The sequence below is a fragment of the Podarcis pityusensis genome, assembly GCF_964106645.2.
Source record: "Podarcis pityusensis genome assembly, chromosome: 18".
Lineage (NCBI taxonomy): Eukaryota > Metazoa > Chordata > Lepidosauria > Squamata > Lacertidae > Podarcis > Podarcis pityusensis.
In genome coordinates, this window is record NC_138043.1 from 8673066 (window position 1) to 8689331 (window position 16266).

The window sequence follows — 16266 nt, forward strand, 5'->3', positions numbered from 1 at the left end:
GAAGAACTTCCTGACAGCAAGAGCTGTTCGACAGTGGAATTTGCTGCCAAGGAGTGTGGTGGAGTCTCCTTCTTTGGAGGTCTTTAAGCAGAGGCTTGACAACCATATGTCAGGAGTGCTCTGATGGTGTTTCCTGCTTGGCAGGGGGTTGGACTCGATGGCCCTTGTGCTCTCTTCCAACTCTATGATTCTATGATTCACTCTGCTAAAATCCTGAGAACTGTAGTTTAGCCCCTCGGAAAGTTATACTTCTCTGCACCCTTAAAAAACTGCATTCTGGATTAGTTGCAGTTTCCCGGGTGACCTTCAAAGGTAGCCCCACGTAGCGCGCACTGCAGTAGTCCAAGCAGGAGATAACTAAAGCATGCACCACTCTGGCGAAACAGTGCGCAGGCAGGTAGGGTCTCAGCCTGCGTACCAGATGGGGCTGGTAGACAGCTGCCCTGGACACAGACCTGACCTGCGCCTTATATTCAGGCCAATACGGTATATACAGCTATTAGTTTGCTGCAATAGTACCTTGAAGCCATACAATTAAAAAAAACATATAAAAAGTTAAAATCAGAAATCAGCTAGCCGTTGTGGAAAGACATGTTCCTTGCGTAAGCCTGACGGAACCAAAACGTTTGGCGCAGGCCTCCTGCTGGCTCTCCAGTGGCAGGCAGTTCCACAAGACTGTACCGATGGCAATAAAGTTTCTTGCTGCTGTCAGAGGAGCCTTGCCAACTGAGGGGAATTTCCGGTGTTGCTCCTGCAGGTGATCTCGGCGATCCAGCCGGGATGTAAAGGCTCAGGCAGTCCCTGAGTTACACTGAACCCAGGTGGATTAGGGCTTCACAGAACCATAGCATTATAGCGTTGTTGGACGGGACCCCCAAGGGCCGTCAAGTCCAACCCCGTGCAACGCAGGAGCCACAGTTAGATTGGCACGAAGGCCTCAAACCCGGCTCTCGTCTCACAGCGGCAACATGAACCTGCCCTTTGTTCCGATGTCGCTGCGGGAACGTTTAGGATTGGAAGGGGAACCCTGTGCACCTCTCTCAAGGCCCTGTTTAAAAGCCCCTTTCTGTAGGGCAGCAGACCCCCGTGCGGCGAGCCGAGCTTAGCAGCACCCGGCAAACAAACAGCCCTTTTGCAAACCAGCCTGCCAGGCGGCAAGCCGCCCCCCTCCCGTCGGAAACGCTGGCTGCGTTGGAATTTCTGGAAGCCTGACAACCGCCTAATTTGTCCTCTCCCTTTTCGCTTTCCTTTCTGGCATGAGTTAGCCGTCTTGCTTAATGGGTGGCCGGAGTTGATTCATTCCTTCGTTGCCTCCCATTCTGCTCCTCTCTCTCTCTTTCTCTCTCCTGCCCCCGCCCCAGCGCGAACCGCTGCATTTTGCATTCTGGCAGGTCCAAGATTTCATTAAAACAAGTGCTTTGTGCAAAAAGTGCTTTGAAACACTGCCAGTCCCTGCACGTTAAAACGTTCCGTTTTGAGGAATGCCGTTTTAATTAAGAACGCCAGGAGAAGCCTGAATCTGGATCAGACCAAAGCGGTATGTGCGTTATGTGTGTGTGTTTGCATGAAAGGGTTGCCTAGTCCAGCATCCTGTTCTCCAGAGGCCAAACAGATTCCCCAAACGAGAAAACTCCATTTGTGAGTCCCAGAAACTGATGCGTAGAAGCACTTAACTGTCTCTGATCCTGGAGGGAAATCCTATCCATCATTACTGGTGGTCATGGATACTTTTACACACACACCCTCCATGAATTTGTCCGATCCTCATCTGAATTGGTGGCCATCATAGAGTTGAAAAGATGGAAGGGTCCCCCAGAGTCATCTAGTCCAACCCCCTGCTATGCAGGAATCTTTTCCCCAACGTGGGGCTCGAAACCCACAACCCTGAGATTAAGAGTCTTCACCTCGGTCTACCCCACCCCAATATTTCTGGTGGCGTCAATGCAAGTAAACTCTACTACAGTGGACGCTCGGGTTGCAAATGTGATTCGTGCAGGTTCGCAACCCGCAGCGTTCGCAACCCGCTACAACCTCCGCTTTAGACCTCTGAACTAACAGTAACATTAAATCAAAGGAACATTTGTTAAGAATGGCTATCCATTTCTGTTTCAACTCAATGTCATTAACAAATAAGGTTGGCACTTTCTGCAATCTCAGCCCCCCCCCCCCCCCGGTACGTGGCTAGATTTAAGATAATTGGAGAGTAAAGAGGCACGAAATTCATAGCGAATCTTGCGCTTCTGTGAATTAAGAAGTTGTGGAAAATTCACGTTAGAAGGACCCGTATCAAAATCCAGTGCAGGTACATCGCAGAGAATGTCTTCAGAATCCTTGTCAGAAAAGGCTAAGGTATGAGCCCATTTGGCTATGGACTTTCAGAGACTTTGAGTCTAAGATTTCATTTTGAACTTGTTATTGTTTGAAAGAATTCTATAAAGATAGTCTATTACGTATGTATGTGACGTTCCCACCAGTTATCAGCATCCAGCCAGTCCGCAACATCTGTAAGGGGACGGGGGGTCTGTGATGGGTGCTGGTGGGGCCTCACGTCTCCGCCAGCTAAGCCCAGCCAGGACCCTCCTGACAGCAGAAGAGACCCCCCCCTCCAATGTCTTTTCCCCATTGAACTTGAGAAAGCTTTAGTGTGAGTCTTCTCAAAACGGAGGAAAGACGCCAGACTTAATTTTGGCAGGCCTGGGAAGGTCGATTTTTGTGCATGTGTTTCTTGTGGCGGTGCAGAGATGACTATTTGCGCTTCAGGAGGGAGAGAGGGGTGCTCTGTGGTGTTTGCCGGTTGCAAGCCTCGAAGCTTGTGCTAGCCACAGGCGACTCGTGAGGAAGAGCAGAAGACCTGGGCGCAGACTGGACGTTTGCATCGCGCGAACACCAGGCGAAATGGTGCCTGATAGCATGTTTGGAGGGAGAGTGTCCCTCCGACCGCCCCGCAAAATGGCCAACATGGTGAATACTCCATGTTGCTTCTCTGTGTGAGTCCCTGGCCTGGTGCCTTCCTCTTTTGAGTATGCCATCCCCCCAATCAATGGCTCATGCAGAGACACGGCGGTGAGAGTGCGGCAGTTTCTCTCCTCCAATAACTCTCAAAGTAAACCTTTTCAGAAGGTAAGGATGAACTGTGTCTCCTCTACTCGTTTGGGGAGGCGGTGGGGAACCTCAGCTGTCATGTCTGGGAATCAATGTCTAAATTTCTGTATGTGATAACCTCTGTCTTATCTATGTCCTGTCCTGTGTTGGGTTCGTTGGCTTTAGTTTTTTTGGAAATATTTATTTTAAAAGTAACTGGCTTATAACCACACTTTTAATTTTTTTCCCCTTTTCTGTTTCCTTTTTAATTTTATTTCACTCAGACACCTTTGGTAAGTGTGCTTTCCACATAAATCAAGTCAATTCTTCATTTTCTTAAATATTAGTAGTTCTTTTTTTTTAAAATGACAACCAGTCAACCCCAAACCTGTTGCCTGCCCCACCCTCCTCCCACCCTAAAAACTAATTCCTTCTTTTAACAGCTTCCCACACCCTTACAAAGTAGGCATGCGGCTTGACTCTTCTACTAACGTCTTTATTTCAGTAGGGATATTCTGCCATTTTTAACAAAACCTTTGTGACCTGGGAGGTTGTCGTAGGCACCTAAAAGCAAAAATTACCGGCGTCTCAAACCTCATGGCTGTTTACCAGGAAAAGAAGAAAATGCAAACTCTTCCAAAATTAGGTAAATTCGGTAGTTATAAAATAAAGTTGTCCTGGAATCCCCACTAACACAATATCGTGAGCTACCTTAAAACTGCTTCGTGTCTCATTTTGCCCCGGCTACAAACTGATTTGGAGCTTGGAGTTTCACATTTAACAACTGTGTGTTAGAAATTTCCTGGAAACCGCAAGGTGGTTGGGGAGGCAGGAATCCCTGAAATAAAATTAAAAGTTGTGGTCTGTCCAGACAAGGCAATTAGACAGCTTCCTAATTTTGCTTTCCCCGTTTGCTACGGTGGAGAGTTTGAGGCAGGGGTCAGCAAACGTTTTTCCCAGCTGTCCCTTAAATCTTTTGGAGGGCCGGACCACACGCGCGCACACACCGGCAGAGGGGGGCTTCTCTTCCCCAGCCCCAATCCCCTTGCTTTCCTGCCTGCCGCCATCCTCCTCCACCTCGCCGTGTACCCCTGCTTCGCCACCTTCTCGCTGGCAATTGGCAGAGAGCGGGGAGCGAGAGGGAGCTGGCCAGGGGTAAACCAGGCATATCCTGCCTCCGAGCCTGTGGGAAGGGCGGGCGCGGTCACCTGTCTGGGCAGTGGGCCCTCTCCACGCAGGCGTTCCAGCCATAGCTGTCAACTTACAGATTTGAAAATAGGGGACCAGCAGCCTCGAAAATGAGGGATCAGCAGCCAAAATAAAGGATTTTCAGAGCACAGGTATATTCAACTTCTGAGCCCCACCGAGCCAAAGGCAGAAAGCCCAGCCAGCAGCCAAACGAAGCCTCAAGCGGTGGTTCCCACAGCGCAGCAACCCGGCAAAGGGGATGCAGCGAGGAAAACCACCGTCACCTCTCCGCTGGGAAGCGCTGAGCAAAGGCGAGTCCCCAGGCAACGCGGCCGATTTGATCGGCACAAGGCATGCAAGCTCCACCCCCCAGTCGTTCTTAGGCTCCTTATTGGGTGAGCAACGCAGCCAAGCAACACAGTTGGAGCCTCCCTCCTCCCTGGTCGGCAGGGAGGGAGGGAGGGAGAGGAGCTGCTTCCTTTGAAACCCGGGAAATTTAAGGGACGTCATCAATAAGGGACAGTAGCGGGACACAACGCTGGGATAAGGGACTTTCCCGCCAAATAAGGGACAGTTGACAGCTATGGTTCCAGCTCTGCCCCGTGAAGTCATCGAGATTCAGCAGCCGCCGCTACCACTGTCGCACGTCTAAGCGCTGCCATCACCGCACGGGAACGCGCAGCCTTCCCCTCTGGCCGCGGCCCAGTGCGCAGGTAAACCAGGTGTGCCATTTGATTGGTGATGGGGAGAGAGGCATCTGATTGGCAGAGACGTCCCCGTGCCACGCTGAGGTAAACCAAGCATGGTGTCTGATCGGCAGAGCCGCCGCCACTCGGCCTCTTCCTCCCGTCATTATCACCGGAAGTCTCGGCCTGCACGGCCATTTAAGAACCCGGCAGCGGCAGGAGGAAGAGGCTGAGTGGCGGCGGCTCTGCCAATCAGACGCCACACCTGGTTTACCTCAGTGTGGCGCAGGGACGTCTCTGCCAATCAGACATCACTGAGATAAACCAGGCACGGTGTCTGATCGGCTGCTCAGCCTCCTCCTCCTGTCGCCATCGCTGGTAGTCTCTGCCCACGCGGCAGGTTCTTAAATCGCCGCTCGGGCTGGATTCAGGACCTGCTCGGGCCAGATTTGGCCCGGGGGCCGTAGTTTGCCGACCCCTGGTCTAAGGACTATGAGTCCAAGGACTTCTGGCGGGTAGTCTCAAGGTAGTCTACATTTTTTATATCAGACATATAACATTTTATCAGCTCAGACATATACGATTTGCAATAAAATACTTGAGTTTGCTTATCTTCTCCCTCCCAATGCATTTTCCTTTGGCGTTGTGGTGGGTTTTTTTTTTTTTAAAGATTCCGACCCTGAAGGAAGCGGCTGGCTTTTCTTTAAGTAAGCCACTCTGGGGGTCTTCCTTTTTGGCCGAGTAGCAGGGTGTTTAATTAGCTAGCCTATTTGTGAAGCTAAGCAGGGTCCGCTATGGTTTCAAATAAACAAGCTACAGCACCTGTTGTACTCCAGCCTGCCACTTTTGCTTATTAATGGATGGGCTAAAGGAAGAGCCCCCCGCCAGGGAGTTGAGAATCCATCCCCGCCATAGAGTCCAGTGTGACTGCTGATTCCTGATGAATGCAGGGGGGCAGGGGTTGGACTGGATGACCCTTGGGGTCCCATCCAGCTGCACAGCTCTCTGATTCTACGATTGCCTTATAACTGGTTCAGCCTTTTAAGAAGGGGGTCCAGGAGTAAAACAAGCTCCTTGCTTGCTTTCCTGCTTCGGGAGCTCTCGGCCCGGTCTCGATTAACAAAGTCTCCCTTTAAATTATGGACCTTGTTTACTTGTCAGATGCCACCACTGCCTGCCCACCGAATAAAAATCTCTGGCCTACTGCCCCAGAAGCAAGGTTCTGGGCAATTGCCACAATATACTGTTCAGGAGGGACACGGGTGGCGCTGTGAGTTAAACCACAGAGCCTAGGACTTGCCGATCAGAAGGTCGGCGGTTCGAATCCCCACGACGGGGTGAGCTCCCGTTGCTCAGTCCCTGCTCCTACCAACCTAGCAGTTCGAAAGCACGCCAGTGCAAGTAGATAAATAGGTACCACTCCGGCAGGAAGGTAAACGGCGTTTCTGTGCGCTGCTCTGGTTTGCCAGAAGCGGCTTAGTCATGCTGGCCGCATGACCAGGAAGCTGTAAACCGGCTCCCTCGGCCAATAAAGCAAGATGAGTGCTGCAACCCCAGAGTCTGCCATGACTGGACCTAATGGTCAGGGGTCCCTTTACCTTTACCTTTACTGTTCGTGAGTATTTGGGGAAAGTAGGAACTCTTCTCAAAATCAATTTATTCCTGCACTGGAGGGGGTCATCTACAGCTTTGTCTCCTTCCCCACCTTGCAAATATTCTCCAGCTTCTTAGATGTGAAACTCCAACAGGTTTCTTAAAAAATAAAAATCTGCCACCTGTGCCCTGTAGTCCTGGTTTATTCCCCCCCCCCCTCATAAATTTTCCTTCTGCCCCCACCCCCAGTAGTTTAAATAACTCTTCATGAGCCAAGCAAAGCCCTGCCCATTAGAACTTCCGCCTGGCGTTACTGCAATTCAGGGCTAGCGCGTGGCAACTGCTGCCTGATGCGACGGACGAGATCCCTGTCTCCCGTTTCTTGTGCAACACCGTCTAGGTGTTGGCGAAGCATCCCGTACGCATACAAACCCCTGAGGGGGAAGAATGCGAGTTTAGGGGGTGCAAGGCAGGCTTCTGTGGCGCACAGGATGAACAGCCACTGCTGATGCCAGTATCTGCTGCCTAAAGGTGGCTGGGCCATTTTCCCTAATGGTAGGGCCGGCCTTACTGGAATGGAGTACAGTGGTGCCCCGCAAGACGAATGCCTCGCAAGACAAAAAACTCGCTAGACGAAAGGGTTTTCCGTTTTTTGAGTCGTTCCGCAAGACGAATTTCCCTATGGGCTTGCTTCGCAAGACGAAACGTCTTGCGAGTTCTTGCGAGTTTGTTTCCTTTTTCTTAAAGCTGCTAAGCCGCTAAGCCGTTAATAGCCGCTAAGCCGTTAATAGCCGCTAAGCCGCTAATAGCCGTGCTTCGCAAGACGAAAAACCGCAAGACGAAGAGACTCGCGGAACGGATTTATTTCGTCTTGCGAGGCACCACTGTATTAAGGGGAAATTTGCCTAATGGTAGGGTTGGCCTTACTGGATTGAAATCTCGATGGGGAGAAAGGTTTTTCTAAAAAGTGTTCATCAGCGTTACACAGGGGTCAGCAAACTTTTTCAGCAGGGGGCTGGTCCACTGTCCCTTGGACCTTGTGGGGGGGATGACTATATTTTTGGGAGGAAATAAATGAATTCCTGTGCCCCACAAATAACCCAGAGATGCATTTTAAATAAAAGGACACATTCTACTCAATTAAAAACAGGCTGATTCCTGGACCGTCTGCGGGCTGGATTTAGAAGGCGATTGGGCCGGATCTGGCCCCGGGGCCATAGGTTGCCTTCCCATGGCGTTACATGTAAAATTTCACCGGGAGCAGCAAAACTGGGAGCAAATCCCATTCACAGGCAAATAGGATACAAGTATAGACCCCAGTTGGGACACAGGTGGCACTGTGGGTTAAACCACAGAGTCTAGGGCTTGCCAATCAGAAGGTTGGCGGTTCAAATCCCTGCAACGGGGTGAGCTCCCGTTGCTCAGTCCCTGCTCCTGCCAACCTAGCAGTTCAAAAGCATGCCAGTGCAAGTAGATAAATAGGTACCGCTCTGGTGGGAAGGGAAACGGCGTTTCCGTGCACTGCTCTGGTTCGCCAGAAGCGGCTTAGTCCTGCTGGCCACATGACCCGGAAGCTGTACGCCGGCTCCCTCGGACAATAAAGCGAGATGAGCGCCGCAACCCCAGAGTCATCCGTGACTGGACTTAACGGTCAGGGGTCCCTTTACCTTTATAGACCCCAGTTTTCTGACCTGAAGGCAGGGCAAGGGGGTGGCAGCCTGGATATTCACAAAGATTATCAACACAAGCTGTCACTGGGGTTGCACTGGTTTGCAGAGGTGATGGTTTTTGGCCATGCCAGTTGGACACTGCCATTTTGGGACTGGGGACCCCTCTTTCCTCTCCCCCCCCCCCAGACCCAAGTTTGATGTTCGCCCCCCCTGAATGCCCTCGTAGGCTCCAGATAATTTGTTCCTATTGGAAATAGTTGTTGTGCGCTAGCACACCAGTGATGCAGCAAAGATGCCTTTCAAGTGAGTCAGACCCCCATAGACCATCACCGCCCCCCCCCCTTCTCCCCACTGGTCCTCTCCCCGCATTGCTCCAGATTGTTGTCACAGATGGCAGATTTTTGCATGTGTTTCCAGGCCTGATTTTCTGAGACGGAAAGATGAGTTCAAGGCTGTTCTATTTCCACTGAATAAATCCACAACCCTCTGCTAATTTTCTCCTCTTCTCTCCCTCGCTTTCTCTCTTTCGCTGCCTTTTTTAAAAAACCCCAGCTGTTTCTCTGCAGAGATTTGCCCAAATTAACGCCCCCTCCCTTTCCTTACTCCTTTTCTTTTCTTTCCAAACTGTTTCCTCCAGCGAGCATACCTTGCTTTGATTAACATTAACTAGCTAGTAACCTTAACTAGACGCTAACTAACGCCTTTCTGTAGATTCCCGTTTTTTGTAACCTGTTCTTCAGCCGGAAACTGGCTCCCTCTAACTAGAACCTTAACCAGCTTTAACCAAATAACATCTCGCCCTATCCCCTCCCAGCTGACACTAACTAATCATAATAACTAGGTGATTTATTTTACCCCTATCCTGAAAACAGGGCACATTCATCTAGGAAGTTTGGGGGGAGAGAGTGTGTTAGAGACATTTAAACTCTTACAAAGGAAAGCCGGTTATTTCAGGGCAGACGTAGATTTTTCAGCAAGATGCCTCTGCTGCAGACATTGGTGATGTTTAGCAAGACCGGGGAATGCCAATATTTGGAGATTCTGCAAAGGGGGAGTTTTTTGGACTTGAAAGAATGGGCCGTGCTTTGCAAAACCTGCTCTGTTTTCAGGATGGGAGTAAAACCCTAGAGATCTTCTTACAACAATACTTTTCTTGACTGAGATGTGCAGCAATCTCTTGGAAAGCCAGTGGGGGCTGGGAGCAGGGGAAGGATCCTACAGTTTTATGAGGAAGGCTTTTTGAACCCAAACCTTGAGGAGAACGCCCATGAAGCTATTTGGACTGGGGTGTTGGGTTCAATGCTGGATGTCCATTTCGACCCATCCTCGGAGGATAACAGTGCCTCTGAGCACGTGGAGAGTGGCTCACCTTGTTGTCCCATGGTTCGTAGGAAGCTGCCTCTTTCCAAGTCAGTCTGCTTACCCACCTGGGCCATTGTTCTGTGCTCGGACTGGCAGCAGCTCAGAGTTTAGTGCAGCGAAGGGTTCCTTGTAAGCAGAGATTGGACCTGGGACCTTCTGCAGTCAAAGCAGGTGTCCTGACGAAAAGCTGCCGTTTTATAACATTGCCCAGAATTGTCTGATTGGCAGAGGCCTTTCCTATTTAACTGCTTCCTGACCCAAAGTTGTTGACCAGTGAGATGACCGGTATTGAGCCTGGGACGTTCTACCTGCCAAGCAGCCGCACTAGACCATCAGGCGTTGGCTCCTCCCCATTGATGCTTTCTTGGGTGAATGCGCAGCCTGCGTTCGCTCCATAAGATGCACACACATTTCCCCTTACTTTTTAGGAGGGAAAAAGTGAGTCTTATACAGCAAAAAATACGGTACTTCTACATTTCCCGACCCACTCAAAATAGGACAGCGTTAGAAATTCTCCAACCAAGAGAATCCTAACCTTCCTTCTCCTCAGGGTCCCTTCTCCCACTGGCACGTCCAGGGAAACGAAAAACAAAAACAAAAAAACTCCCACTATTTTCCTCCCCGCTCGTTTTCACTTCTGTTTTGTTTTTCTTTTTTCTTTTGTTTTTCCTTGCAGAAGGTACTCCGATCCGAGGTAAGAAAACACCCTCCGCAAACACACACAAAACACCCGCCCCACACGGCGCTCACTTTCCCTGCTAGCCTATTTGCCACCTCAACCTCTCAATTATAACCAGTTCTTGTTCCGTGTTAGTTGTGTGGTTTTTGATTTTTTAAAAAATATATATATATTAATAACAATCTTGGAGTTTTGTCAGCCTTTCACTGTTGTGGGTATTTATTTATTGTCCTGCCTCTTGTCCTGTCTTCTGTGACTTCACCCCCCACCCCCACCCCATTTATTTCCTTCCCTCAATTCTGCATTTATTTTCAATACATGTATAATTCTCTTTCTTCCTTGGCTGGATGGATGGAACTGGCTGCTGTGTCTGTCGGGGGCCAAGGGAGGAAGATTTCCCAAGGTCCTCTAGGGGCCAGGGGAGGAAGACTTCCCAAGCTCCCCGCCACACTTGCAATTTATGATGTGGGCTCAAACATAGCGCCAAGAAGCACCGAAGGTGTATATCTGGTTTTCCTTGCGGTTCCTAAGACTATTATAAAATCACTCCCGTTATTAAATCATTTCCCCTTCACAGTCCACAAAAGTGGTAAGGTTTAAATTGAACCCGAAACTGTTGTCCGGAACACGTGAATTGGGAAATTAATGCAATTGTATTTGTATTTTCTGGTAAAAATGGAGGGGGGGAGGAGGAGGAAAATATATCTCAAATGTCTTAAGAGAAGCTCCGCTGGATCAGACCAAGGATAATAATTTACCTCTGGAAAGCCTACAGTGTTCCTCTCCCACTGTTGGTCTCTAGCAACAGTGCCTCTGAACATGGAGGGTCTGTTTCACCATTGATAGACTTATCCTTTTGTGGGGTCTTGGACAGAGGTCTGTAAAGCTAGGGAACAGAGGGTGAAGAATATGGACAAAGGATGTTCATCCTCCTCCTCTCCAGGAGTGGCCGGCACCACCTGCTTTCTCTGCCGCCTCTGCCGATTTTGTGGTGAAGTTAGAGGGTTAGCCTGAGCTGAGAGAGCGCATTATAAGCCTTTGAAGCTATGTGACACCTATTAGTCTGCTGGCTCGCATTTTTCTAGATGGAGAGCTCAGTTTATGCAAATTCCTGCATCGGGCTGCAGTCTGGCATGCACATAGCACTAAGCACTGTGTTCACGACTGTATGGTTTGCATACTCTTCAACCCCCATCTCTTTCCCGGAGGGGATTGCAAACATCTGTTTCCAGTTTGAACTCACTGCACAGTTAGTTGGCAAGATGTCTCAGCCAGGGCAGAGTATGGCAAGCGTTCATTTTAACTATGGTTTGTTGGAAGAAATCAACTTCAGGCACTGGTTGATGTCCCTGGCTTGCCCAGATAAACCATGGTTGCTGCTAAACTAGCCACACTTCCCAGGCCTGACCTTTGGAAAACGTAAACCATGGTTAACACTAACCACAGTTCCCAGGTCTAAACTATGGAACACATAAACCATGGTTAACACTAACCACAGTTCCTAGGTCTAAACTATGGAACACGTAAACCATGGTTAACACTAACCACACTTCCCAGGTCTAAACTATGAGACACATAAACCATGGTTAACACTAACCACAGTTCCCAGGTCTAAACTATGGAACACGTAAACCATGGTTAACACTAACCACACTTCCTGGATCCAAACTCTGGAGTAGATAAACCATGGTTAACGTTAACCACAGTTTCCAGGTCTGGTGTTCAGAGCAGATAAACCATAATTAGCATTAACAACTTTTCTCAGGCGCAACAATTGAAACATGCATCTGCGCCAGAGGAGGAGAGAGAGCTTGAGAATCGTACGCTGGCTGGGGAGAGCCGTAATGTAAGATCCTAGACAGATAGATAGATAGATAGATAGATAGATAGATAGATAGATAGGAGAGCTATCGATGGTGAGAGAAGAATGAATAATGTGAACCAAGCCCATGTCCACAAGTGGCTACCACTTCTCACCCATGACCTATGCTATGCGAACAAGAGCATGCTGGGGTCGCAATCCTGCGTGCCCTTACTAGCGAGTAAGTCCCACTGAGCCCAGCTGGTGAGTAAGCCTCCTTGGGATCGCAGCAGGGCGCCGCTTTTCGGTAAGATGAAGCACCGAGTGAGCGCCGGAAGCGTTGAGCTGCGATGGAGAGGGAAGCGGGGAAGAGGTTGCCCTTTCCCTCCTGGGCTGCTGGTCCTCTGAACTAACACGTTTCCTGACATCTCCTTCCTCTCCCCGCTCCCGGACCCTCCTCCCGTTTCCAGGTGGCCTTCAGATCGAAAGCAGCGAAGAGACGGACCAGGGGAAGTACGAGTGCGTGGCCAGCAACAGCGCCGGTGTGCGCTACTCCTCACCCGCAAACCTATATGTGAGAGGTAGGGAACGCCGTGACTCGCAAGAGTGGCAAATGCCATCCTCTCCAAACTCCTCTCCCCCCACCCAGCCTACACGTGCGCACACACCGCTGAAGGCTTTTGTTTTTTGCTGCGTTTCTCTTTTTCTCAAGATCCAGAAGGTGTTTGGGGTGGGTTGCAAAGTCCATATCGAAGACAAGCGGGTGACCCAGAGCCTGGCTGGACATTGGAGAGACCCAACTGTGTGGGAATATGCACTGGGGAGCAGGAGGAAATGTCTAATATATGGGTCTGCACCTACACTGCAGGAGGCCTCTGGCTAACAACTGGCTCAGTTTCCCCACTTTTCCCAACCAACACTAGGGCATGCCAAGGGGTGGCTCGAACCTGGAGCTGCCCCTGTAAATATCCCACACCAACCTGAGCTACATATGTAGCGGGTTGGGATGGATGACCCTTTGGGTCCCTTCCTACAACTCTTGTGAGTTTGCATGGACTGCGCCAGCGGAGGGAGCGGTTGGGTGTGCAAGTGCCCCAAGCAAGGAGCTGCCACCCTGCCCTTACTTCTAAACTCTTGTGTTTTTCTCTCTAGCCCGCCTAAAAATATACCTTGCTCTTTTTGTTCCCCCTGTCAAAAAAAGGTGGTTTTTTTGCTACCACCATTGTGGTAGCCAACACATGGGCTGGTCGTGAGCCTCTCCGCCATTTAGACATTATTACTGGGCCGATTGGCTCAGCCAAACTGGCATGGGACTGCAAGAAATGAGAGAGGCAAGTCTCCCAAGGCCAACTTTTAATACACTCACACCTTCCTGGACCCTTCCTCTTGGGATTATGGGAATTGTAGTCTACCCAGAAGGAGGGGGCAGGGGTGCCAAAAGTACTGGGATTCCCACAAATCCTCACACACCAAGATGTAAACCAGTTGTTAAAGCTGGTCTTTGTTTGCAGTGTGGATCAGGCTTTCCCTGATAATTCGGATTTGGTTCGTAATGCGGCCATCCTCCTTTTTTCCTCCCTTGAGGCCGGAGGTACATCCTTATTTATTTATTTATTCCTGTACATCACCTTTAAGAGATGCGGGTGGCGCTGTGGGTTAAACCACAGAGCCTAGGACTTGCCAATCAGAAGGTCGGCGGTTCGAATCCCCGCGACGGGGTGAGCTCCCGTTGCTCGGTCCCTGCTCCTGCCAACCTAGCAGTTCGAAAGCACATCAAAGTGCAAGTAAATAAATAGGTACCACTCCGGCGGGAAGGTAAACGGCGTTTCCATGCGCTGCTCTGGTTCGCCAGAAGCGGCTTAGTCATGCTGGGCACATGACCCGGAAGCTGTACGCTGGCTTCCTCGGCCAGTAAAGCGAGATGAGCGCCGCAACCCCAGAGTTGGCCACGACTGGACCTAACTGTCAGGGGTCCCTTTACCTTTATAGACCCCAGGTCTAGGTTCCTCTAGACCAGCCTTTCTCAACCTGTGGGTTCCAGATGTTGTTGAACTACAACTCCCATCATCCCTAGCTAGCAAGGCCAGAGGTCAGGGATGATGGGAGTTGTATTCCAACCACATCTGGGGACCCACAGGTTGAGAAACACTGCTAGACTACAGTAAACAGTAATGTCTGGAGGGCACCAAGTTGGTGATGGATGCTGTAAAGGAATGTTTTAAGGAGAGTTGTGCAGTCCCGCCACAGAATTATGATCAAACACCTGACCTTTCAAGCTGTCCCAACAACAGCACCCCACTTTTTTTTAAAAAGGGAGGGGAACCCCTTTTCGTATGTGATTCCATGAGCCACCTAGCAAAAGCCCAGGATCTAACCCTGCCAGGTGCTTAGACAAAATCGTGCACAAACACAACACCGTGTGCGAAGGGATGCTGAAACCCCCTAAAAGACGTGTTTCAGAGTCTACATCAGTGTCCCTTGGATCTCCAGTTGCTGTTGTGCTACAGACACACCAACTGCAGCCAGTTGGGTCAGTGGTCAAGGATAATGGGGAATTGTGGTCCAACAGAGCTGTGGTCTGAGTGAGGTTCAAACGGCTGCACGAATCAGGTGGCGTTGGGGTTCTTGGAAGGCCCCTGCCCCAAATGGCCAGAAGTGACTTTGAACCTGTTCACCACCATCAGAGTATAGAGTCTCACGGTCCAGCCAGGGGTCTCCCAAGCCCCAGCCCTCATAGGCTCACGCCGTTCCGTCAAGGCTTGACAAACTCCCCTTTTGGGGAGTGTTTTTGGAAGCCTGAGCACAGACAAAATGGGTCCTCATCGTCTCCGATCAGAAGGGCGCTCTCCTCAACAGAAGTGGGGCGCTGGGGGATCCCTCTTGCAGTTATTGTGAAGAGATAGGCTGCAACACTTTTTCTTCCTCTTTCCAGTCTGATGTCAGGAGCACAAAAATTAAAATAACTTTCTGTACCAATGACTTGCCAAACCGAGCATCCCTTTCAAACTATGGATGCTGGAAGCTGCGGCCGTCCTAGATATCTCCTAGGAGTACACCCTTCCGTCATCTCGTAAGCATAGGTTTCCCCAGCCTCCCACTAGATACCCGATAAGCCTCCTTGTTTTCACTACCTGGGGCAATGAGGTTGTTGGCGTCTCTGCTATGGACCAGTCCATGGCTGGTCAGCTTCATGCACCACAGTAGATCGAAAGCCATACAGGCCTTTAGAAGTTTCAATGTCTAACACTGCAGTAAAGTGACCTCTTTTTCCAGTCTGCTTGGGGCCACATGCCTGATAACACTGCTTATTTTCTGGGTTTTTTGTGTGTGTGTGTGTGTTTTTACACCCAAGCTAAATTTTTAAAGGAGGCTTTTGTCTTTGTTTGCTGCTGCTGCTGCTGTTAGTGTTGATGTTGTTGATGTTGTGGCCCAATGACAAAAAAATGAGAAATGATGTCCGTTGCCTCCATTGTTGATGCAACCAGCAACGTAGAGCGTAACATCTGGCGCTGTGCTGAAGGAAATGTTTCTCAAGAGTTTTTGTGCCGTGGGTAAAATCTCAGGCCTCGAGGGCCGAGCTCACATGATCCAAGACTCATGTGGGTTTGTCCCTTCCTTCGTGGGTCTTCTGTGGGTTGAGAATTTTAACCTGCCACAGTTCAGAAATCGGGAGCTTTCTCTCGCCCCATTTGTTCAATTCAGTTGCTTAATTTTGTGAAAAACGCTTCATTCTTCCCCTACAAAGCTGCGATGGTTTGGCCCACTCAGTCACGGAAAACGTTGGAGCGGTGAGCGATGGTAACCATCCCAAAAAAAAGCAGTCTAAAACCCGATATCTTTTGTGGGGACTGGCCAAAGTGTCAGAAAAGTGGGCCAAATTTACGAGTTCCTCTTTGTTCTGAAATTTAGACAGACCTCTTTCTCCCCAATATCAATGCTTTATGTTGTTGCTTGCTCAGCACTACGCAGTAGCGGCACCTGGTGGGGTAATACCAGCATTGCACAATATTACAACACCTGCCCAACCTGTCCTTCACCTCCTAGGAATCCAGAGAAGAAATGATTTGAAAAACTAGCTCTTTCCAAGTGCAGAATAATCACTGAATGACGCAGGTTGCGCAAGCTCCCCTCAGGAGCTGCTTACTGTTTCGAACCCAGCTTTGGAAAGCCACAGGTGTGGCGCATGTGTTTACGGAGACATCTGTT

At 49.9% G+C, this 16266-nt stretch overlaps 1 protein-coding gene across 11 annotated transcripts in view; it reads left to right on the top strand.

Moving 5' to 3' along the window:
• Positions 1–16266, top strand: part of PTPRS (protein tyrosine phosphatase receptor type S) — a 186295-nt gene that overhangs the window by 50123 nt on the left and 119906 nt on the right. For 6 of the 11 annotated variants that reach the window (XM_080988709.1, XM_080988716.1, XM_080988711.1 and 3 more), the window contains exon 5: positions 12531–12641. In XM_080988709.1, the coding sequence (XP_080844835.1) occupies positions 12531–12641 (111 nt within the window). Of the gene's footprint in view, positions 1–12530; positions 12654–16266 lie in introns of all 11 variants that reach the window. The other 5 variants (XM_080988706.1, XM_080988712.1, XM_080988710.1 and 2 more) reach the window with 1 other exon arrangement.